At 40.5% G+C, this 22,865-nt stretch overlaps 4 protein-coding genes and 1 long non-coding RNA gene across 5 annotated transcripts; 2 read left to right on the top strand and 3 right to left on the bottom strand.

Moving 5' to 3' along the window:
• Window positions 1-150: 150 nt before the first annotated feature.
• On the top strand, window positions 151-3,782 carry LOC103988502 (uncharacterized). The gene is made up of 2 exons (XM_009407036.3): window positions 151-356; window positions 2,791-3,782. The coding sequence occupies exons 1-2, from the start codon at window positions 203-205 to the stop codon at window positions 3,495-3,497; spliced, it is 861 nt and encodes a 286-aa protein (XP_009405311.2). The 5' UTR covers window positions 151-202; the 3' UTR covers window positions 3,498-3,782.
• A 990-nt stretch (window positions 3,783-4,772) lies between these two features.
• Window positions 4,773-5,708, bottom strand: LOC103988501 (transcription factor DIVARICATA). The gene is made up of 2 exons (XM_009407035.3): window positions 5,256-5,708; window positions 4,773-5,034 (listed from the first exon to the last, which is right to left on the bottom strand). The coding sequence occupies exons 1-2, from the start codon at window positions 5,645-5,647 to the stop codon at window positions 4,839-4,841; spliced, it is 588 nt and encodes a 195-aa protein (XP_009405310.2). The 5' UTR covers window positions 5,648-5,708; the 3' UTR covers window positions 4,773-4,838.
• Window positions 5,709-8,483: 2,775 nt separating this feature from the next.
• On the bottom strand, window positions 8,484-9,787 carry LOC135676511 (NAC domain-containing protein 90-like). Its single transcript, XM_065187784.1, has 3 exons — window positions 9,419-9,787; window positions 9,001-9,296; window positions 8,484-8,937 (listed from the first exon to the last, which is right to left on the bottom strand). The coding sequence occupies exons 1-3, from the start codon at window positions 9,570-9,572 to the stop codon at window positions 8,653-8,655; spliced, it is 735 nt and encodes a 244-aa protein (XP_065043856.1). The 5' UTR covers window positions 9,573-9,787; the 3' UTR covers window positions 8,484-8,652.
• Window positions 9,788-10,763: 976 nt separating this feature from the next.
• LOC103988500 (uncharacterized) lies at window positions 10,764-11,454 on the top strand. Its single transcript, XR_010514321.1, has 2 exons — window positions 10,764-10,936; window positions 11,008-11,454. It is a non-coding gene; the product is annotated as an uncharacterized LOC103988500 (long non-coding RNA).
• A 1,845-nt stretch (window positions 11,455-13,299) lies between these two features.
• On the bottom strand, window positions 13,300-16,836 carry LOC135676509 (N-carbamoylputrescine amidase-like). The gene is made up of 9 exons (XM_065187783.1): window positions 16,660-16,836; window positions 15,768-15,816; window positions 14,882-14,973; window positions 14,645-14,796; window positions 14,459-14,505; window positions 14,294-14,327; window positions 13,969-14,135; window positions 13,759-13,855; window positions 13,300-13,654 (listed from the first exon to the last, which is right to left on the bottom strand). The coding sequence occupies exons 1-9, from the start codon at window positions 16,743-16,745 to the stop codon at window positions 13,488-13,490; spliced, it is 891 nt and encodes a 296-aa protein (XP_065043855.1). The 5' UTR covers window positions 16,746-16,836; the 3' UTR covers window positions 13,300-13,487.
• Window positions 16,837-22,865: the final 6,029 nt, after the last annotated feature.

The following is a 22,865-nucleotide window of genomic DNA, read 5'->3' as shown; positions in this document are numbered from 1 at the left end:
TAAATGATTATTAGTTGAATCTCTAATTTACATTAATATTTAAAAAAATCGTTATATATATTTATTAATATGTAGGTAAATGAATTATGATCTAAGGTAGTTAAGCTAAGTTAATGCATGTTCACAAGGATATATAAGCGAAGACATCCTCAAAGGTTCGAATTCGAAGCTTGGGGAGAACGAGAGATCCCCCGAGATCGGGATGGAGAACGCGAGAGAGGCTCGCCGGCGGAAGATCCTGGAGCGTGGATCCGACCGCCTCGCCCTTATCACAGGCCAAGGGAGATCTGTTCCCGATTCCTCCCCACCACCTCCTCCTTCTCCTCTTACGAAGGAAGATGATCCGCGGACCTCCAGTAAGATCTCCTCTTCCCTCTTTCCATTTTCCTTCCGATTCTTTCTTCTTCTTCTTTATTGTGTTATCTTGATATCTTTTGGGTGTTTGCTTGGTCGATGTATGTCGTAACATCTTCGTGGAGCATCATAAGATGGAGATGTGTGGAGATCTGTTGCACCGATCGTTTGGTTTATTAGGGCTCGATGCGCGGGTTGAAATTTGGTCCTCGGTTTAGCCATCAATCCAGATCTCAGGCGGTATTCTTGTCTGTCCGTTCTTGGGAATCTCCTCCTTCCTTCGCCTTGGCGAGCGCATCAGAATCTAACATCTTCAAATTACCGTATGAATCCCGTAGATGGTGATTCAATTTCAGCATGGCGATTGTTAGAATGCTTGTTTATGTAGACTTCGACAATCCTTTCCGATTCTTCTTCTTGAATGTGTCATCTTGACCACTCTTGGTTGGTTTCTTCGTCGTTGATGTCGCAACATCTCCGTGGAGCATCATCACATGGAGACGCATGGAAATTTATTCTGTCCGATATTATGGTAGCACGGTTGGAATTTTGGAACTCGGTTTAGCTGTAGATCTAGGGTATGTCCTCCTTCCTTCGTCTCGGTGATGGCATCAAACAGTTGTTCTTACATAATCTAAATAGACAAGAAGATGTAAAGTCATCAATTTGCTCTCTAGGTTTTTTTAATTTCAGCATAGCAATCACATGAGGCGCTTCTTTTCCTTTTATAAGAGTGGTCTGTTGTGAAAGAAATGGTATATGATGGCAATTCTTAGATTGTTTGTTCATGTTGACTTCTCCGTAGAAAGGGCACGATAAAGGGTTTTGAGAAGAACTATGCTTCAATTCAGGAATTTGTGTTCTTCTTTTGGTGATTTGGAAGACATGGAAGCATGAATAGATTCGGTCCTTGCATGGAAGTACCATTGTTCTGTTATCATTTAGTCACCAGTGAAAAAAATTGCTTCCTTTATGGAGAGAGAGAGAATCTCCATTTGATAATAGAGATTGTTACTTTTGTTCTTGGGCTTTGTATGGGAGACCATCATGATAACAGTTCTGAGTTTTATTTTTGTTGCATGCATCTTGGCTACCATGCATCTAAAATCTTTTGTTGTTAATGTTGTGCTAAATTGTGAATTATTTCCTCCAAATAGTAATCCTACGCCGTTTGTAATTGTCTTAGAGATATCTTAGATTTGATGATGTATTTTCTATGAAAAAAGATTTTGTGTTTGTTCCTTAGAAACCTATTTGAGGACCTGCTACAGGTTCTTAGTAACTATTTATTTGTAGTAGGAACCACTACTCACATGAGAGTTATTTCAGGATTTTCCTCTTTATCCACTTCAGATATAAAAGACCTGTTATAACAAGGTGAACAACAAGGTGGGGTAATTGGTATTTGTTCTGTAGCTTAAGTTTGGTAAACAAAAGTTAAAATTTATATGAAAGAATTACTCCCAACACGCAAAAGAATGGTTGTCTTTTTTGCATGATCCCCAGCAGTAATATTTCTCCGAACAGATCATAATTGCAGGAAAAGATCCATGTAACTAATTCTGGACAACTAACTATGATATTATGACTTGATGCCGTGGTGGTGGTTGCCCTTTTAACATGACCTTCAAGAGGTTGACTTTTATCTTTCAAAGTTCATTACTGTGGGATAAAACCAACCTGAATCTGTGCAGCTCATGCTGCGTTGGATATTTGGCCAACTGATTCAGAGGCAGAATAAGAACTTGAAAAGCATTTCTTTCAAGCTGAAAAATATATGCAGCAGTACTGATAAGAAAACTCCAATGAGATCAATCTGACTAACAGAATGTAGTGCATATCATGAGACAGAGTGATTCTGTATTTGTTAGGTTTATGGTGGTGGCTTCTGGATGCCTCAGTTTTGTCTGGAAGATTGGAACCAGAACTTCAATGGTCTTCTCTCTGCTTGATCATCACCCCTGTAGAACATAGATACCTTTCAATTTTCTTGTTGCCTATGTAAAAATTTCTCCATGAATAACTTGTTTGAAAGCTGAAGGTGCCACAATGTTGGGAGCTAAGGGTACAACTGGGACTAGGTGGTTTTTGGGTATCGTTGATTACCTGCTTCTTTCTTATGCTTGGTGTTAGTATATGATGTGATAGGTTGCTAGGTTAGAAGCCATAGTTCCCTAAGTTCTGTTCTAACTATTGCTACCATAATCTGATTTAAATTTCGTGTTGATGAGAGACTTTGCCACTAAAATAAATATTCGAGTGTTAGAAAGTCATCGACAACTGAGACTGTTCCTCGATCCTTGGTTATTTGGACACTACTAATGTAAAAACATATGACTTATCTATGCTGGCTGATCCCTCCTCACAAGGAGCTGGATATTGGCAGTTTGCCTTCAACAATCGCGTATTTGATTATACTAGCCTTTTCTTTTGCAGTTTCTCCTTTCAGTGGGTATGATGCAACTAGTTCTCACTTTTCTAACCAGTATGGAAGCAACAAAGACACCAGTGGAACAGCTGCAGAAATAGCAGGAGGTGAGAGAAGCAATGGAATTTCTAGAACTCGGGCATGCAATGAAATAGTTGGTGGTAAGGAAGATGAGATTAACATATGTGAATCACGGAATGTGGCTGAAGTAAAGGCTCACCAAAAAGATAGGGATTCAAAACTGCTGAACCCACCTGTGCCCCAGAAGTCATCTGATCAAGTTGTGGACACCGTTGAATCTCAAGCAAGGGAGAAGAAGCAGATCTTATTCTCATCAAAGCAAGTCAGTCGCTCCGTGTCAACTTCTGAAAATACACGTTTGCTCTTTGCGGTTACCGTAGCTCTTATGGTTATCCTGTCAAATCATGGCTATGCTCTTGGTGGTGCGGCTGGCATTATAAATTTTAGACCACTGTTCCTTGTTATGTTAAGTGATATTACCATTGTTCTCGGACTGCTGATGACAACGCAAGCACGAGTGGAGAAGGTAAAGGAAAAAGGGAGCAAGACCGGAAAAGAGGAGTATGGTCCGGCAGCCAATACCAATACGGACGATGCATTGGAGGCATTTTTGATGTTCCAGAAAGTAGCAAGGGCCGTCTTCATGGATTGTAGCATCTGTGCTGCCATCATGATCTCTGGTCTCTGCATCTAAGTTACTTCTCTTGGTTGCTTGGTCCGATAGCCAAGCTCACATAATCAAGCTCATGGTTTCTACCATGGGCATGTGGATGATCTGATCTACAATCGGCAAGGATGGTTAACTATCTGGCCTCTCTACTCGTCATCCATTTTTAGCATTACGTTGTAAAGAGTTGCAGGTACCTTTCTTTCTCATGCTTCATATTTAGCGCTCGTCTTTCTGCTGCTTTTGGATTCATTCCTATATGCTATTATGCTCAATTTCCAATAAAAAACAAAAAACAAAAATCATCGGTGATTGTGCTGGTTTTTGGATAGTTGGAAAGCCTGTCTTGGTCTTTTTAAATCTACCTCATATTTCATGTCTTGTGCATATAAATGTACCACCAGTTTATTTAAATCTACGTCAAGTTGATTTTATCAAATGACAATCTCATAGTGCTCTCAATGGCCTCATGAGATAGTCAACATCACCAAGACGAGATGCTGCTGCTTTATTCCATCAAATCGTTTTATAATGCAAAGGTCACACTTGTAGCCTACTGACTGAATCAACTAAATAGTCAATTGCCACCGTGATTTACATGCCTCGAATAGATTGGTGTTTTCCACAAAATCCAGCAGTCCAGCCAAAGGTTTATTAGGTGTTATCCACAAAACCCAGCAGTCCAGCCAAAGGTTTACTGCACAACTTTTGCTCCATTTGTTCTTTTCTATGGAAGAATACTATTCACATGTTAATTGAGTCGGAGAAGGACAATATAGTAGGCACCAAGGACCTATTGTGATCAGAACTGGGAAAACCAATCCGAGTAAGTGTATTCGAAAATGGAACCCCGGATGCTTTCCTTCGACAGGAAGGCTCACATTAAAAATGTTTATGCCAGAAACCCATCGAAATATAAATAGCATGTGTCAAAAAAGAAAAAAAAAAAAAAAGGTTTCTAGGGTAAAGCACCACGTCGTCATCTTGCACGTGTTCGACCCTTGGTCGAAAGGTGATGGATGCACGAATGCACCACCTACCCAACACCTACGCTTTACGTCAACCGACGCCTTTGGAAGCGCTCGCGTCAGCAAGCCATCAGCACCGCCACAAGGTGCACGCACCCTTCCCGTACGCATGCGCTCGTGTATCCCCAAGCATATTTTCGTACTAATTTGCGATTATTACTGCTTGCTTGCATATTTGATGGGAAAAGTACAAATTTCTCATGCTTCGGTTTCCGTTTGTGAAGTTTTCGTGCCTTGCGGCTAATTTTTTAGGCAAATTTACACCATAAAGCAGTAGAAAAGAAAGAAGAAGCCACTGTTCATGATTTCAGTATGAAGCGTGCACAATCTAATTGATTTTTCATGCTATTTTTGTGATATCATGGATGCTCTTTCTCTTCGTGTCTCTGTTTTTTCCGCCATTGTTCTGGTTCTGTCGGATAAAGAACTTCTGGGCGTGGCTGGCGACTTGCGTCGGCGTTCTCGTCTTCACCGCCCACCGCGAGATGTTCTTCCAATCTCCCTTCCCGTACTTGGCCAACCCTTCCAAAAACAACCTACGGTAACCAAAACAAAACACGGGTGTCAACAAACCAAAGCCAGCAACTATTCTTCCTTTCCTATTCGCCATCTTGTTTTCTTCTTCTTTTTTTTTTTCTTTTTTTTTCTTAGGTTGGCGGAAGCGTGGGAGAACAAAGTTACCGAAAGGACCAGGTCGACTTACCATCCCGTACGTACATTTACCCTTCATACCAACTATTCACTTCGGTCTACTCACCGGTGTTCGTCCTCCGTCCAAGGAACGCCGCGCCTCCTCTCCTCCGCTTTGCCCCTGGTGGTCGGTGGCTGGTGCTGCCGCGGGCGGCCGCCTTCGGACTCGTCCTCGCAACTCGCGCCGTCGTCCGCCTCACCCCAGCAGTCCGGCACCTCCACCATCCCCCGCTCGATCATGTGGCAGTCCTCCACCAGCGCCTGGTACCGCCCCCACGCCTCGACGGTGCTCCGCCCGACCAGCTGCGCTGCGATGGCGGACCACCGGCTAGGCGTGCCCTCCGGGTACACCAACAGTGCCCGCTCGAAGACCTTGTCCTCCTCCCGTGTCCACGGCCTCGGCGCTGCCGCCACCACGAACTGCCTGGAGAACACGGACATCAGCTCCCGCTCGCCCATCTCCCTTCGCTCCTCTGTCACAAAGAAAGCGATGACGCGACGGTTTCTTAGGCATGGATAAGTTGCGTGTGAGGGTATACATAGACGGCAGGGGTCAACAAATGATTGGTCAAGGCGTGAATAAGTTCACCTTCACCATCGGCGCGGCACACAGGTTCACGACGCCGATCACGGTACGCTCGAATCATGACGCCGATCGGACGGATGAGACGACGGGGGAAAGGGAACCAGGATGTCGACGTGGGGTGCCGATGGTTGTGGCGCACTGGCCGTTTAATTTAATTGATGGATGGAGCGGTCGGCCGGCGTGCGAGTCCAGCTATTGCCACGTTTCCGCCGTCAATTCCGAAGGGGCAGGCGAAGTCCACGACGGATCTGACGTGGCGCGAAGTAGCGTTGCGGTAACTGATACGCCGTCACCCGTCTCCTCAGATGGCGCGGCCGACACGTGGGGAAGACGTGTGCTCGGAGGAGTGACAATGACGTGGCGATCTGTGGGTATCGACGCGCCAGCCAAAATGAAAAACGGCACGACAAAAAGATACTCGGGCCCGTTTCACCCGTGCGATGATTGGAGAGCATAACTGTGGGGTTCACTATGGTCGTAAAGCAACGGACGCTGGGAAGATGTGGGACCAACCGGGTCCATGATTGAATCAGTTAGCCGTTGGTACCTGGCTTTGCCGTGCTCGTTATTGGACCGCCACAGAGCTATATATATATATATATATATATATATATATATATATATATATATATATATATATATATATATATATATATATATATATATATATATAAAGAGCTAAAAACCAATAAAAAAGTATAGATCTTTTTTTCTCTGAAATTAAAGTCTATCGTCCTATTATTTCCTGTCATTCGGCAACCAATAAATTAATTGTAGAGGGTAGTCTAAGTCAATTTAGTTAAAGTTACGATATCTAACATCTTTTAATCTATAGCAATATGAAATTACTCGCAAACAATATCTAACATCATTTTATTTTTCTTACTAGCACAAATTTAGTTGTTTTCATCTGAATCCATCGTGTGATCTCTCAAATGATTTTGATTCAAATCGATAATTCATTATACTTCATATTAATAGGAGTACATTTATGGTTTTGCTTCATGTAAATGATTCTCTTTTAGTTTTTCGAATAATATCAAGCATTATTATCATCTTGTATTTGTAATTTTGGAGTTTTAGCTCCAATCCATGAATGTCCAAAGAAGCTCCCTGGTTATAAATTAGGTGTAGAAGCCATGGGTATGCTTGCTTGATTACAATTTTGAATACGATGTTACAAATTTGTTCGAGTTCCAGTTACTCTCATTACTTTTAGAAGAAAGAAAGTTAATTCTACATTGGTTATTTACTCTATTTCTTCCTGTTTCTTAATGATAATAAATTATAACATTTTACCTAAATAATAATACACATAGTGATAAATAAAAGAATTATATATATTCAAACCCTAAAACTACTCAATTCTAATTGATATAAGGTACTTATTAGATTTAACTCGAATAGATAATTTTGTTCGGAAAGGATTGGTAGATGTACCCACAAAAGGAAACAAATTAATTAAACTACAAGGATAAAAATTAATCGATCAATATTGTACCAATAAATATGATAGATTAGCCGAAACACTCGTGCAAGCTCATAAATTCTGAGATGTTAATGCTATAATGAGGTAATATCAACATTTAAAATATGTATCGAACCATCAATATATATTTCTAAGTGCACCCTTAAAACAAGATCATAATCATCAGTGCATTGAGTTTTCCTCGCATATTTCAAATATATTTCTAAATACACCCTTAAAACAGCGCCACCGATAAGCTTTTATGTGCACTGGAAAGATCGTAATCATCAGGGAATGCAGTTTTCCTCGCAAGAGGAAGGGCTTGACATTGACAACACTTCCTTCTACCCGTTGGATGCTCCCAACCAAATTGAGACCACATTCACACCATATCCTTCACCACCAACAACCGAGTCCACAAGTAGCACAAAATATCCATTGCAATAGGAGGAAAATATAGTAAGATCTCACTTTCGCTGGAGACATTTAGAATCAAATTATTTCGAGTGATGTGATGTGACAAAATATAATATTTCATACGTTTCAAACATTTAGTTTGATGGTATGTATCTGTTTTCTTATTCTGTGGTATGATGTGTGTGTGTCTGTGTGTGTGTATGTTTGTTTGTTTATATGTATATATATAAATATATATATATATAAATATATATATATATATATATACATTTATATATACACACATATATATATACATATACATATACATATACATTTACATATACATATACATATATATACATGTATATAGATATATGTATACATATATATCCATTTTTATATAAAAAGTATGAATAAAAAAAAAAAGAAAACCCTTCACAACCCTAATGAAAATCAAATTGATTGGCTTAATTAATAAATATTTTTTTATTTTGCTTCATTGTGAAACATACTATTTAGAAATAATCTAAATTTTGTGAAAACATTAGTAGAAAGTCTATGGGATGAGGATTTGAATTCTTGACTAATATTAGATAAAATTTCCAACCCTCAATGTGACTTCCGTCAGATAAATTATTTGCCCTATTACACAGGCAATCTCATATATGTCGGATTTGAAAGGTTAACCTGAGTTTACCTCACAAGCACCAGATGTATAATAATGCTTGACATGCAGTGTAATTTGGTGGTAGATTCTCTTCCTCCTCCAAACACTCGAAGAGTGGTTGTTGAATTCAACTGAAAACTACGATGAGAAAAAGTTTCTTCTGATAATCCAATAGAAAATAAGTGTTAAAGCCAGGTTAAGTCGCTGTCTCCCCACAGTGTTGCTCGTCTCTCTCTCTCTCTCTCTCTCTCTCTCTTCTTGGATATTAATATTCTAAATAAAGTAAGCTAAGGCTGCTTAATCCACAGTGCTATGATTCATGAAGAACATTTAGCTGTGAATCTTCAGAACCAGTCCTGCAACGAGTAGCATTCGTCGTCGGTGATCAACCACAGGTCATCCTCTCCTCGTTGACCCTCGGAACGGCGAGAGCTATCGCCATAAGATGGAGGCCTGTTTGCTGAAGCAGGAACACAAAGAGATGGCAGCACCTCGGGCGTTCTTTGTGCATCGATATTAGTTGCAGCAGCAGCAGCAGAAGAAGAAGAACAAGAAGAAGGACGTCGATCGAATGATCTTATGCACCCCGATTTGGTGTACACGCGACACAAGCTATACTCGCCGCGAGGCTGCGAAAGAAGCGTAAGAGAAGGATATATGCAGATGCTTAGTGTGTGCTACGTGACAAGTACCTGTGGAGCCAAACTTGCAATAATGCTGCTCGCACCTTCCTCCACCGCTCTATACTCGTTCATCTTCCACTTAGTCTTGGTTCCCACGGGAGCTCTCCCTTGGTGGAACACCATGGTCCTCTTCACGCCCATGACTCGGTTGGCGGACGAGTACACGAGGCTCGGGGACCCCGTCGCCTTCCAGTATCCCGACGGCGTGGTGCGCGTCGGCCGCCCTCCCCGCGCCTCTCGCTCCTGCCTCGGACAGAAGAAGAACCATTGCTCTCCGTCTCCTCTGCACGGCTCTCCTGACATCGCTGTTCGTATCCGTATATGTCAACGACGACCGATCGAGCCGTTCTTAGAACGGAGCTACATGTAAACGAAAGAGAGAGAGAGAGAGAGAGAGAGAGAGAGAGAGAGAGAGAGATGTGCTCACGAGGAAGCTGCCATGGATCGAAGCAATACATATCAGCCACAGGAATGACCTGCTCCATGTCCTCTCTTCTGTTCTCCAGCTTGTTCTGGAGATAGAAGCCAATCAATTCTTCTTCGGTTGGGTAGAAACGATACCCCGGCGGGACAGTGCTCATCTCTCTCTGGGTTTCCTTTTTGCACTTGGATGCTTGCAGATCCACCTTCAGGAACTCGGACGTCTACATACGTTGCAGGATTTGGTTGTTGGGAAAAGCAAACACTAGTCGTGGTGGTGCAAGTGATGTGGAATTCAGATAGTATGAGCTTAAAGAGTGATGAGAACAAAGACCGAGCCTATCTTCTCCAGGAGGAATGCCTGTCTCTTACAGCTGCAAATGTAGAATTCCTCAACTCCTTAGCATTATTAGGAGAATTGTTTGCCTGTTATGTGTCTTTTTGTAGAATCTTAATTTGGCACCTGAATTTAGACTAGCTTACGTCAATTCCAATAAATCTGGACCAGTACATCAAATTCTATCGACGATTGCCAACTCCTTGTGGTTTGCTAACCATTTGACTCATTCCGATGCTATAAGTGTTTGCATTAAACATACTTTTTAATGTTATCATATACTTACACACTTTTAGACTACTTAATATTATAATCCCTCTCTACGATACAGAATTCATGCCCAATTAATGCTTCTAATAAATAGCTTAAGATTTATCTTTCATCCTAATTAATGTTTACAATGGCTAAGTAATTAATTAAGTTGACTTGACTTGGCGTTACATTCGTTGCCGTCCTCCTTCTGGCACAAACATGTGAGGCGCTATCACGCACGAGTACTGCACATCCATCTCCTTCACGCACACCGGAGAGGAGAGCCTTCCCTACGTCCTCTTCCTGTGGCCTCGAGCATGACGTTGGGCTAACGAACAAGTGTGTTTGGGAGAGATGAGGGACGAGGCCCACTGTTTGAACTCGCACATGCCGTTGCCTGCCGGTACGAGGAGCAGTTGGAGACGTTACACGCTACTCACCGATCTCCGCGTCTTGACGCTTCAAGCCACGACTCAGGTGTCGGCATGCCCGCAAGACGAAGATGCTAGTCGCGCCGCTTCTGGAGTCGTGAGTTGATTGGTGCATGCAAGGCGGTTGCCCTCGTCGTCGTTGGTGCGAGCGGCGCTTCCCACACAAAGGATCTCAGCAACGACCCCACATGTGGCATGCGCGAGAATTGTTGTGTTGGGAGGACCAAAACGGGCATCTTTTCGGAGGGAGGAATCTTCCACGTGGAGTGGGATGATTGGCTGAGCCCCCAATTGGTGTAAAGGAAGCTCGCAGTGGGAGGAGGAACCTTCTGCCGTCGTCATCTTTTATGCCTTCTTCGGGTATTAGAGGGGGGGGAAGAGAGAGAGATGAACTGTGTTTGGCTTCGGGTGGTGGCAGACATGAAGAGATCTAATCAACTCCTCCTCCTCCTCTTCTTCCTCCTCCTCCTACGTATGGTGCACTCACTCGACACCAGGGGATTAGGTATTCGTCTACCTTTGTCTCCTATTTCTTTTTGGCACGATTGCTTTGACGCAACCACAATGCTTTTCCAGCACGCATGCAGGAAGCAGCTGCAGCGACCAACACAACAGCAGCAGCAGTAGAAAAAGTGACAGGTGGCGCGTCATCCGGCGGCCGAGGCGGAGGGCACGGCAGTTCGACGGGCGGCACCGACGGTGGGAACACGGACAGCAGCACCAGTTCTGGTTCGGGCTATGGATCAGCGACTCCGAATCTTCAAGGCGCGGCAGATCACCCGAGGAACGATAAACCCCGCAACAGAAACGATGCGAGCAGCTACCGCTTACCACTCCCCGTCATCCTCACAGCTGTTGCGTTCTCGCTGTTGCTGCTCTTACATGATATATATTATTAGTAGCCGCCTCTCACAATGTATCTCGATCGAGAGTGGCTGGTGAAGAGGAGTGTTATCCGAGTGGTGTTTGATCGTTTGTATGAATAGTATTTGAATTAACATATATTCCACTCGTCCTTCTCAAGTGAATGAGAAGCAAGCTTGATAAGAATATATTCGAAGAATAAGTTCTATCTATGCTGCTGATTCTAACACTAAGCAAATGTCGATCGAGAGAGAGAGAGAGAGAGAGAATAATTATGTTTTCGATAGATCAGAATGACGTGGAAAAGGCATATTATTCTTAATTTATATTTTTCCTAAATTATAGAGGATCGAGGGGACGTGCAAGGCCGTTGCCAGGGTGAGAAGTTGTCATCGAAGAATCCTTTACCAACCTTCCTTTTTAATCGACACCACCCTCTCTTTTCTTGCCCCTCTTTGTCTTCGGCAATGGATCCGTGGGCTGAACTGAGGCAGATCTTAGAACAGCCATTGCCGCAAGGACTGATGCTGAGGCGATCCTTGTCATGGGATGGGATGAGATCCGCAGACCCCATGTCGCCCGCCATCAAGCTGTTGGGCGAAATTCCACTCGGAGAAAGACCCCGACCATCCACCGCCAGCCTGCTTCCTTGGACTTCGTCGCCCCAAGATGGCAACCATGGACGACCCGGAGACGATGATGGCCTGTCTGCTAAGATCTCCGAGGCCCTCCGCGCCGAGGGAGACGGCGTTGGGATGTCGCGTGATGTCGAGGAGGCCAGCAAAGGAAGTCGGAGATGGAAGAAGCAGAATAGGGAGATGGTGACACGATCACGCACGCATAATGGGCAGAAACTGTACACGAGAAGCCATTCAGATATAGGGTTCACAAGCAGAGAAGGATTCCCGCCACCGATATCTACCATTGGGAGAGGAGGGGTGAAGCCCTGGGTCTACCTTAAATCGTTCAAGGAAGACGGAAGGCTTGTCCTCAAAAAGATCAAACTGCCCACATGCTTGCAAGCCACCAGGGAAAATGGCCGGCTTTTGCTGCAGTTAGCCCATCCAAACAATAAAGACGTGGCCGAGCAACAAGAAGAAGAAGATAAATTAGTAGAGGGAGGGGAGAGAACAGAGGAGACCCACTCTGGCAAAGGAATAAGGGGTTAGTCACTTGTTATGAGAATTCTGATGCTCCTATGACAATATAGGTTGATATGAGTTCTGGGTTTCTTGGCCCCATTGAAAGATTACTTTGTTCTAAACGTTCATAAATCTTGTGCGATTTGGTCAGAAAGGGGGTGAAACAGTTATAAGTGTTTGGTCTTCTCCCTCATGCTAAGCTCATATGTACCTTTCTGTGTAGTGTTTCTGGTATCAAATGACAGGAGACTAACAAATGTAAGGTTGCAATGGATTTAGTGTTGAGAATGCCAGTAAAATAAAATCCTCGGTTCAAACACATTGCAAATGTAAGAAGATTATGCAGTCTGGAAAGCAAACATGTCCTACTTTTGATTCGGTTAAATACTTCATTACTGAAGACCCACCGTAGAGATAGGTAATAGGGCAGGGACGACAAGAAGAGCATATTGATTAGGTTCAATACTTCATATAACCCAAGACACAATGTAGAGATAGGTAATAGAACAGGGAAGCCAACAAAGTGCATTTGAGGATGAAATAAAAAGCACACAAGCAAAAAGCAAGGAAAAAGATGGGGGTACTTGGCTCAAAAATGAACTAAAACGACAGTCACCAGTCCGGTGAAAGAAAAAGAATAAAAATGTTAAATCTGACATTATTGATGAATTCAAAGCAAGTTTCATCATACTACAACATACCGTTCAGTATGAATGATATATACCGATCCAATATAAGACCGATATGGACGATATATACTGGTCTGTCGATACATCCCACTATGTCATGTGTCGATACCGATAATCGATCGGTATCTTGATACGGACTAGTAAGACGAATCATGCTTTGAAGTCCTTATCAATATTCCCAATATATCATCGTTGATTATTAGATCTCTAAGCACAAGCAAGAGAAGTGAGTTGAATGAGAAGTATTTGATACACATGACTTGGTCATTTTTGTAATGAGGATTTATGGCAGTGATACATTAACCTCTGTAACAAGCAATCCACGGAAAACTCGATTTGGAAAATCTTCTAGTCATGGATATCATTTGGCACCATCGAGCGTTAACAATACCTTGTACAGGTCTGGACGCCGATCTCGAAAAATCCCCCAGCTGAGCCTCTGAGCTTTAATTTTATCCAAGTCAAACTCTGCAACCAAAATCTCCTCATCCTTGTCATTTGCAAGTGCCACCAGTTCTCCAGTTGGTCCTGTTTTCACAACAATCATTATGTTTAGTGCTGTGACAACAAAACATCATACCATTAGCATGAAAAGGCTTAACACTCAAGAGAGCATCTAGTAGGCTTGGTACCTGCTATGAAAGAATTGCCATAAAATGTGATCGTGCTGTTTCCATGTTCTGTTTCGATCGTCTCCTTTCCGATTCGGTTAGAAGCTACAAGTGGGACCTGCATCATCAAAATTACATTACGGTAATGACTAGCAGAGGAAAAATATCTCTGATGATTCTGCATTGAAGTTCCTATTAAAAAGTCAATCAAGATCTATGATATCATGTTACCAAATTAGCACCAGCATGTCCTTGCATTACTCGTTTCCAGTGTTCACGAGAGTCAAGCCCTTCATCTTGGGGTTCTGATCCGATAGCAGTAGGGTAAAATAATATTTCAGCTCCCTGAAGTGCCATAGCTCTAGCAGCTTCAGGAAACCACTGATCCCAGCAAATTGCTGCCAAGACAAGGAATGAATTCTCTAAATTGAGGACACTTGAGAAACATTTGTCAGGCTAGCTAATGTAACAACTATCATGATTGACACAAAGATGCAAAGATATGCATATCCAACAACTCAAACCACTTGTGGTTATTGATGAGCAATTTACTTACCAACTCCAATCCTTGCAAACTTGGTTGTGAATACCTAATTCCAGACACACCAAAGAAAAGGTCAATTTGTCAAGTATCCATACAAGTTACACAGAGAAATTATGCATCACATTTGCTAACATCCAACAAAATTTTTTTGCACAAACCTAAGAACTTATGTCATACCTTGAAGCCAGTGTCTCCTGGGTTGAAATAAAATTTTTCTTGGTAGCCTAAACAAAAATTAAAAATTCATTATTAAGAAAAGATGAAAAGTAGGTTGGTCCAATATAGTGATATTGATAATTCTTTATTAAAAATTCATTATTCTTAAGTCAAAAATTAAAAATTCATCATTAAGATAATTCATGCCTGGTCCATCTGGAATATGTGATTTCCTGTATAAACCAAGGTCCGTCCCATCTGCATCAATAATTGCTACTGAATTATAATGAGCATTATTTGCCTCTTCAAAGAAACTCACAGGTATTACAACACCTAACTCCTTAGCAAGTTTCTGCATCCTGCAAAATATTATATTGCAATTCTTTTCATTTGTCCACATGTCAATGCAAGAGGCTTGAGTTTCCTGATAGAGTTTGCGGTCACCTTAAAATTGTAGGATGCTCTTTGTATGGCTTAGCATGTTGAAAGAAATCTGCTCGTTGGGCTTGACAGAAATAATAACCCTCAAATAGTTCCTGAAAAATGTAACCGGGTAGAAGAAAACCAAATTAGATACAAACCACCTGTAGGAACCTTAACAAACACAGAAAATACTGTAGTAAGTGCTGCTGTAAATGTGAAAGTCAGCAGTATATATATATGCTAGAATCTCTCTCATGGGCACATCAAATGAATTATGACTCTTCTAGAATCAGTGAGTATCATGGGAAGCATAACTGTGCAGGTAAGTAGAGAATATAAGTCTAAAAAGGGAGGCTTCACCCTCCAATTAATAATTTTAGTGAGAATTCTTACTTTATTAACTTATTGGACAATTCTGAGGAACACAATGAGGCATGTCAGATATATTTTTTGGCTCATCCTGTAGTATATGTGCATCCCAATAAGTGATTTTTCATTGTTTCTTGAACAAAGCATGAAAGTGTAGCAGTGAAGATAACACTCATCAAAACAGAAGGGCATAACACCGTATAGTTATTATAATTACCAATGAGTGCTTTATGCCTAGCATCCTCAGTACAAGAAAGATTTTTCTTTCATAGATGAATTAGTGAAAAAATAAATCCCTTAAGATGGAATGAGCAACAACTTTACACATCAAGAGTTGTAATAAATCATCCACCTTAGAGTTGAGCTAGAATGTCATTAGAATGAAAATTAAGCAATCACACCAAAACAGTCACTAAGCTCCACGCACATGATTACACATTTTGTCTAAATAATTTTGATAAGATAGGAGGCTGTCTCGGTGTTCAATCACCGACTATTTCGACCACCAACTATAAGCGAAATATGTGAGATTGTGTACCTGAATGAGAACAATGTTTGCCCCCTTCTTATGAGCAGCTCTTACTAACCTGCAAAAAAGAAAAGTGTTTAGGTATTTATCATATTGAGTATTACAAGAAATATATAAATCAGATAGCAACAACCAAAAAGTCTTTTTCGATGAAAAAGTTCTGGTCCTAACAACTAAGACATAAGCGATAAAAGGTTTTTGCATACAAAAACCAATGGAATGTGTTCAAATTGATGTTTCATATCAATGGCATGCTACCTAAATTATTATTGTCAGGACATCACAGTTTGTTGTGGCTGTTATTCTTGTACTACCAAAACTATTATGAAGGACTCGAGAGCTAGAATCCTATCGATCAAAGCCCAATGACTTCAATATTATTCTTTTGACTCAAAAACTAATATAATAAGAATCTTTCGCTTCAAGTTCTCATCACCAACAGAACCAGAGAATTCAACATCATCAGATTCCGACGGAAGTCAATCTTACAACCACAAGTAACTGCTAGAGCAACAGTCTAATGCTCGCAATATCAACTGACTGTAATGGACTGCAGGTGCTTCTACAAATCTTAGTTCGACCCACAAGTAATCTGTCTACACTAAGACAAACTAAAGAGAAAGCAAAAATTTCGGAGTCTAATTATGCTTTTTTTCACTAACAACCAACAATTCCTACGTAAGAAGATCACTTCCTGATCACTCCCACCGACTTTGGCATCACAGAGTTTGCGGAGATTGAGAAATCGAATGGGGCAAAACGATTTATTTTCTTTATCTTTCATCAGAAACGAAGGAAAATTTTCTTGCGGTGGATGGATGTGAATAAAAGCAAAAGAAGAGAGAGACGGGATCTGGTTCAAAGATGGAGTTTGGACAACGTGATTGATTGAAGGGGCTACCTCTCAGCGGTATCGACGTTCTCCGAGACCGAGTCGGAGCAGGCGAACTGGAGAGCAGCGACGACCACCTTCCTCGCCCCCGCCATCTCGCTCTCGAGACCCAAGCACTGGCTTCTCCTCCGCCTCTTTAAGGGTTTAACCTTACAAGACAAAAGCCAGCCGACTGAAACAAGTGATTCGCCTACTCCTTTGTCCGGGAACGGCGTCTACCCTAGTTTCCACCCGTAAATGAGCGTCACATTGGACCGTGTGCGGGACCCATTGCTGCCGTAACGAGCGTAGGTCAAAATTACAGATAAGGTCAATTATTTGTTATTTTCATATGCATTCCCCTAATTTTAATTCTTATATATATATATATATATATATATATATATATATATATATATATATATATATATATATAAAACAAGATGGGGCGGTGCTTCGCCTACTCCTCTGTCCGGGAACCCTGTCTACCCTAGTTTCCACCCGTGTGATAGCTGCAGAGATGAGCAATTTATATTTACTTGTTGAGCAATATCTTTAGATATTTTGTGCTTTCAATTCTCGAGTTATATTGGTAACGGCTGAATTATATTTCAGCAATCGAAAAAGGATGAATCCAATTCACAGTATACATAGAGAAATAACATTGATGCGAAGGTGTTGTTATCGTTCAGAACCGATATATTCCGTAACGGAAATAGTGGTATGTTCCGACTCGTTGGGCTACTTTGTCACGGGGTTCTATAAATAGAACCCGATTTGCTGTTACGTCATCTCGCCAACATGGTTTATAACGGATAGACTGCACGGAGATCGCCGCGTCTTAAATAAGCTCTTCGCCGTTGGGATCGTAACAGCCCCGCTCGCAACCGTAGCTATAAAAGGCTCGCTATCTCGCTCTCGGCTCACCAATCCCATCCCCGACGGTTTCGGGCGATGGCATTCCTCCTCCTCCTCCTCCTCCACTTGTGTAGATTAGGGCTTGTTCTTTGCTCGGTTTCGGCTTTCCGCCCTCGATCGCTCAGAATCCTTCTAGGTCTCTCCGCCATCCGCTCAGGCATCCTCGTTCTTGAACGATCAATTGCACCACGGAGCAATCTCGGCGACGTTTATGCTCGGTATTCGATCCATCGATTCTCTAACCCAACTGTTATGTTGCCTTCTTGTTCATTCTTTTCTTCATAGTTTCTCTGGATCTTGTCCTGGGTTTCTTGGATTTGGGTATCGGTAAAGCTTCTGCTCTATCTTCGATCCGTCGATTCTCTAATCCGAGTTTTCTTTTGCGTTGGTGCTTTGTCAGGCTCTTTGCTTATGTAGGATCATTTACCTGCCCAATCTCGCGTCACTTACATTTTTAACAATTCAAGTCTCTTCCCATGGACTAAACTTGCGGTGTTGTGGCTTCAAGCTACGATGTGCATTTAGTCTTGGATGAATAGCCCTTTTCGACTTAGTTTGGATGTGCATTTATTCTTTCAGTTTGGTAGTTGATAAAATATTAAATTTATTTATAAAGGTCTAATGGGTATGGTATCGCTAACCCAAATTTAAATTATTTTGATCTAGTAGTTTAGGCTCAATAAACCTAATGAATCAGATCCAATCATCAAAGGATATGTTAATCTATCATTTTAAATATTTTGATAACGAAGTTAATGATTAAATCATCCCATCAGAGATGACTATTATGGGACTAAACTAAGGTAACTTATATATAATTGTAATGAAATCAACTTGATGAGATAATTGACTCATTTACTTGATAGATCTAGAATCACATGAGCAAAACGGCTTGAGCCCAAATTGATTGTATACCATCAAGCCCCTATAAACCAATTAAAGTATCCTCCCACTTTTGATATGAGATTAAACTAGCGTGACGCACTTCATCTCTTGTTGTCCACATCTCTTCCTTCCCCGTCACCAGCTGCTTGAGAGGGAAGGATAGTAGGATATTTTCTTCCTTAAAATTCCAATCCTTATTTAATCATAAGTTCTTAATTTAAGTGAATTAAGTCTATTCTCTTTATCTTTAGTTTGATCCTACTTCTGTATCATATACTGACTGTATCAGTTTTGTCAGAAGAGCTTTTGGTAGCAATCTGAAATCTTGTTCAGATGTTGAATCCTATCTGCGGTATTACCTAACTGAATCACGAGAAACTAGCTTCTCCGTATTCATATTTTCAGTCATTTGCTCTGCCTTTTCTTTTTGTGTTTGATATAGAAGAATAGAACAAGTCAATGGATTAGTTTTCAAAAATTTAGCGCAAATTAATATGGTAATTTTTTTTTAATCTCAATGTGATGCTAAACGCTGTGAATAATTTTAGTAAGCTGGAAAATTAATAACAACACATCCAATAAGTTGATACAGTAGGCCGGATAATGCGCAAGAGTCTTGAATACAGGATCGACAAATCTTGATGTTTCTGCAGCAGTTTAAATGTGTTGCTGACATTGATTCAGGTATTTAAGTAATTCTAAGTTTATTCAGTTGAGAGTGGTGTTGGGTGTCAATCTTCTAACTTTCACTTCCTTTTTTTTGTTCTTTGTCATACTTCCTGATAACATTTTCATTTATTTTTGGTGCAAGGAAAAATAGTTGCATTGTTCTTTATGAGTTCAACTTTACCTAAACATTTCAAGACGTTACTTGGTTAAGCTTGCCATAGAAAAATTTAGATTCAAGATTGCTGTATCATGCAACACATTCATACGTCTCGTTAGAGACACTGAAAGTTTCTGTCTTTTCCCTTATAAACCCTGATTTTTATTTTTCATATATTTTGATATTTTTATATTATTATATTCATAATTTATTTTAAATATATTTTTAATTAAATCTTACGGATTTAGTTAGTTTTGTTTAAGTTGTACAATATCCTTAAGTATTCATCCGTAAAGGGTTAGTCTCCCTGAAACCTTTTATGATCCCATAAAGACATTCAAAAGTGAAACAAATTAGAAGAAATGTTTAACTCAGGATTTCACAAGCACACATTTTAGCAAAATACTTGATAGGTAATATAAATTATAAATATAAACTTCGTAAGCTCTAAATGATCGCACGGCACAAGGTCCAAGGTGGTTCGCTGAGATCAAAAGTCATTATAAGTGCTCACATGATGCTACTACAACATAAGATAGTGAACAACTCTAGATAATACCCCAATGGTTTATCTAATTATGTGTCACATGGTAGCTCTAGTGTATTGTACTAGTTAATACTTTGCACCACTCTACGGAGTTAGAAAACCTCCAAAATGATTATTTGGATAATCTAGTTTTGGGTAATTTTACATCTACGTGATGATTTCATATAACTTGCATTTATAGGATAAAATGGTCACAAAAGCCAATTAAAATGGGGTTACTAAGCCTACTATAAGCCGTTGAACAAAATCGAAATTTACGAATATACACAAACATTATATCAAACATCTTATGTATATATTTGTCCATGACATTCTTCTTCACTTATTCTTTCAGTGTTCTTGTCGAAGTCTTTGTAGATGTTGCATCTCTTTGTCTTTGTTGAATCTTTAATCTTCTACTTTAGTTGCGAGGGAAAACATCGTTAGCCAATTATTATTCGACACGTAGCCTCCACGTGGTATCTAAACTAGAATGAGAAGATGAAGGCTACCCTCCATTTGTTTGCCCACGTGGACAAGGGTCCAAGGCAGGTGGTTGTAGGCTATCCTCCCTTGTCACCCGTGTGGATAAAATGTCAAGAGAAGATTGGTAGAGGTGGTTAGAGGCTACATTCCCATACAATATGTCCTAGAATATTATGTCCCTTTACAACCAGGTATAAAAGCTTATCTTCAACATAATAAAATGGGGACATCACTCTTTAATCACTCGCGTCTACAGTCACCTATCTTATATCACTGACTTGGGTGTCAAAGGGATCGAGTCAAGAAATTTCTCTCGATTTCGATCTTCGTATATGTGGCACCTCAAGAGCATGACGTTTTCACCCTAAAGCCATCTTGGACAACCTTACGCATATGGGTCTGGACCACATCAAGCTAACCAAGACGTTAATGACATCTTATCGTAATAGCTATAATGCATCTCTCTTGGCTTTCAATTGCTCTCCATTATCATTGTAGGGTCAAATTTTAATCCACCAACATTGCTTCAACTTGTTAGTAACTTATTAGTAACTTGTTAGTATCTGGTGTGGGGTCAATCAAGTTGTGTTGTTTTTTATTTGTTCCTACATTTCCCTCAGATGAAGGAAAATACCTTCATTGTTATGCATCAATCTCTCAAGCATCTCATGTCACTTGAGCTAGGTGGATGCCTATTAGAGCTTTAACTAGCATCGCCTTGTAAAATTTATTGATTGATTTTTCTTTTGTTTAGTTGTCACATCAAGTATGTTAGCATTACTTCTGCTTTTGATTAGTATTTTATTGGGAAATGAAATAGACAATCGACTCTCAATAGATATAATCACCATTGGTGAAGATTTGACAAGTATTATCTTCCACCAAGTCTCTATGAAGGGTCTTTGAATATGCGTAAAGCTTCCTTGTTAGATAAATAAGTTAATTGAGATATTTGATTTTTACCCATTCTCATAAGAGTTAAGAAGACAAAGGTTGCTTGACCTCACTCACATTCTCGAGGGTTATACTTCATGTATCAAGCTAATTACTAACTTTGCTTCTCTTTTGCTCATATTTCTAAAGCACATAAGGTATTTATATTCCTTGCATTGTGTTAACTACTATGATTCACCTCCTTATTGCCATTGAACTTTTAAAATATAAGAAGTTTTGCCCGAAAAGAGTAAAATTTTGCCCTGGCTTAAAGAAAATCTCCTATTGTTTTGGTCATCTCTAGGATTATATCATCTTCTCTATCATTTCTATCACTTACTCCTCTGATTAGAAAATGTACAAGATCACGTACTATTTATTCCATTCTTTAGTCAAGTAATATTGTATCAACCAAAAGTTCCTCATTTTCAGTTATCTTGATAAGAAGCTTGTCAATATTAGTCTTATGAAGTTCCATAACCTTTGCCCTTCTATCTTGTCGGTACTTAAAGTTTTTACCTCCTTAGCCCTCTTTTACAACCATGCGCTCTCCTTCCATGAGAGCAAAGGATCGATGACTCCACGAAAGTCCTACCTTTACGATATCATGATGCTGTTATGCTCATGGCTTTACTATCTGTCACCTCGTATTTGTATCCCTTTCTTCGTGATTGGTAGATCCGTTTTTGTGGCACTATGATACTCTTCCAAGTCCCCCTTTATCTAATTAACGCTTGGTTTTGGGTAGCTAAGTCCCTTTGGACTCGTCATTGCCTCCTTGCCCTTTTCGACTACTTGTTTCAACATCTTTGTGTTCTTTGAGTAGTTTCCCTTGGATGATAAAATAATAGACTGTAACTCTCATGCATAACCTCTATATCATGTTGTAGGGCTTGCGTCGATTCTATTCTCCTTTGCATCATTGGTAGTAATATTCATTCGCTCAGCCATTTCCTTTGACTTGTTGGGCTCTCTAGCGAATATGAGCTTTAGTATAGTCCCAACTCTCCAGCCACTCAAATCATACTTCTATGAAAACCAAGGCTTTCATCAAATGTAAAATTTAGTACACACATGAAAGACCCGCCTTTACGGTACCATGTCATTCACTTCTTGAATATATGACCCTTCTTGTTGTTATGTTGCTTACTAAAGTGAAGTTCACCTTTATATAATTAAGCCACTCACCGGACTTCTTCTATGTGTATCGTATTGCCTTAAAACTATTCCATCATGATATATTGTATCATGTCGCCTTATTATGACATCTTTAATGTATTTTGATCTTTGTGGGATGAATTTGGACTATAATCTCTCTATGTGTGACCTCCGTTAGCACATCGCAAAGTCTTTGCCACTTCTGATTCTGTTTGCTCCTTTAACAATCGATCTTCGTTCACTCGCTCTTGGGTCACACATGAACGAAGTGCAACTTTAAGATAGTCTATTACCCAATAACTATCGAATTTCATTGACTTCACTGAAATTGATGTGCCATTATCTAGATCTTGGGCTTTTACCCCTAACATAATCTCTATTGCATATAACTTCTTTTGCAGTAACTCGAATGGTAATGGTAATATTGCAACATATTCTTCAAGAGTACTCGTCTTCACATCCTCTTGCCCCATGCTAAGGTTTTCTGACCCCAACTTTGCTTTC

The sequence above is a fragment of the Musa acuminata genome, chromosome BXJ1-6 (assembly GCF_036884655.1).
Source record: "Musa acuminata AAA Group cultivar baxijiao chromosome BXJ1-6, Cavendish_Baxijiao_AAA, whole genome shotgun sequence".
Classification (NCBI taxonomy): domain Eukaryota; kingdom Viridiplantae; phylum Streptophyta; class Magnoliopsida; order Zingiberales; family Musaceae; genus Musa; species Musa acuminata.
This window is presented reverse-complemented; position numbering and strand designations above follow the sequence as displayed.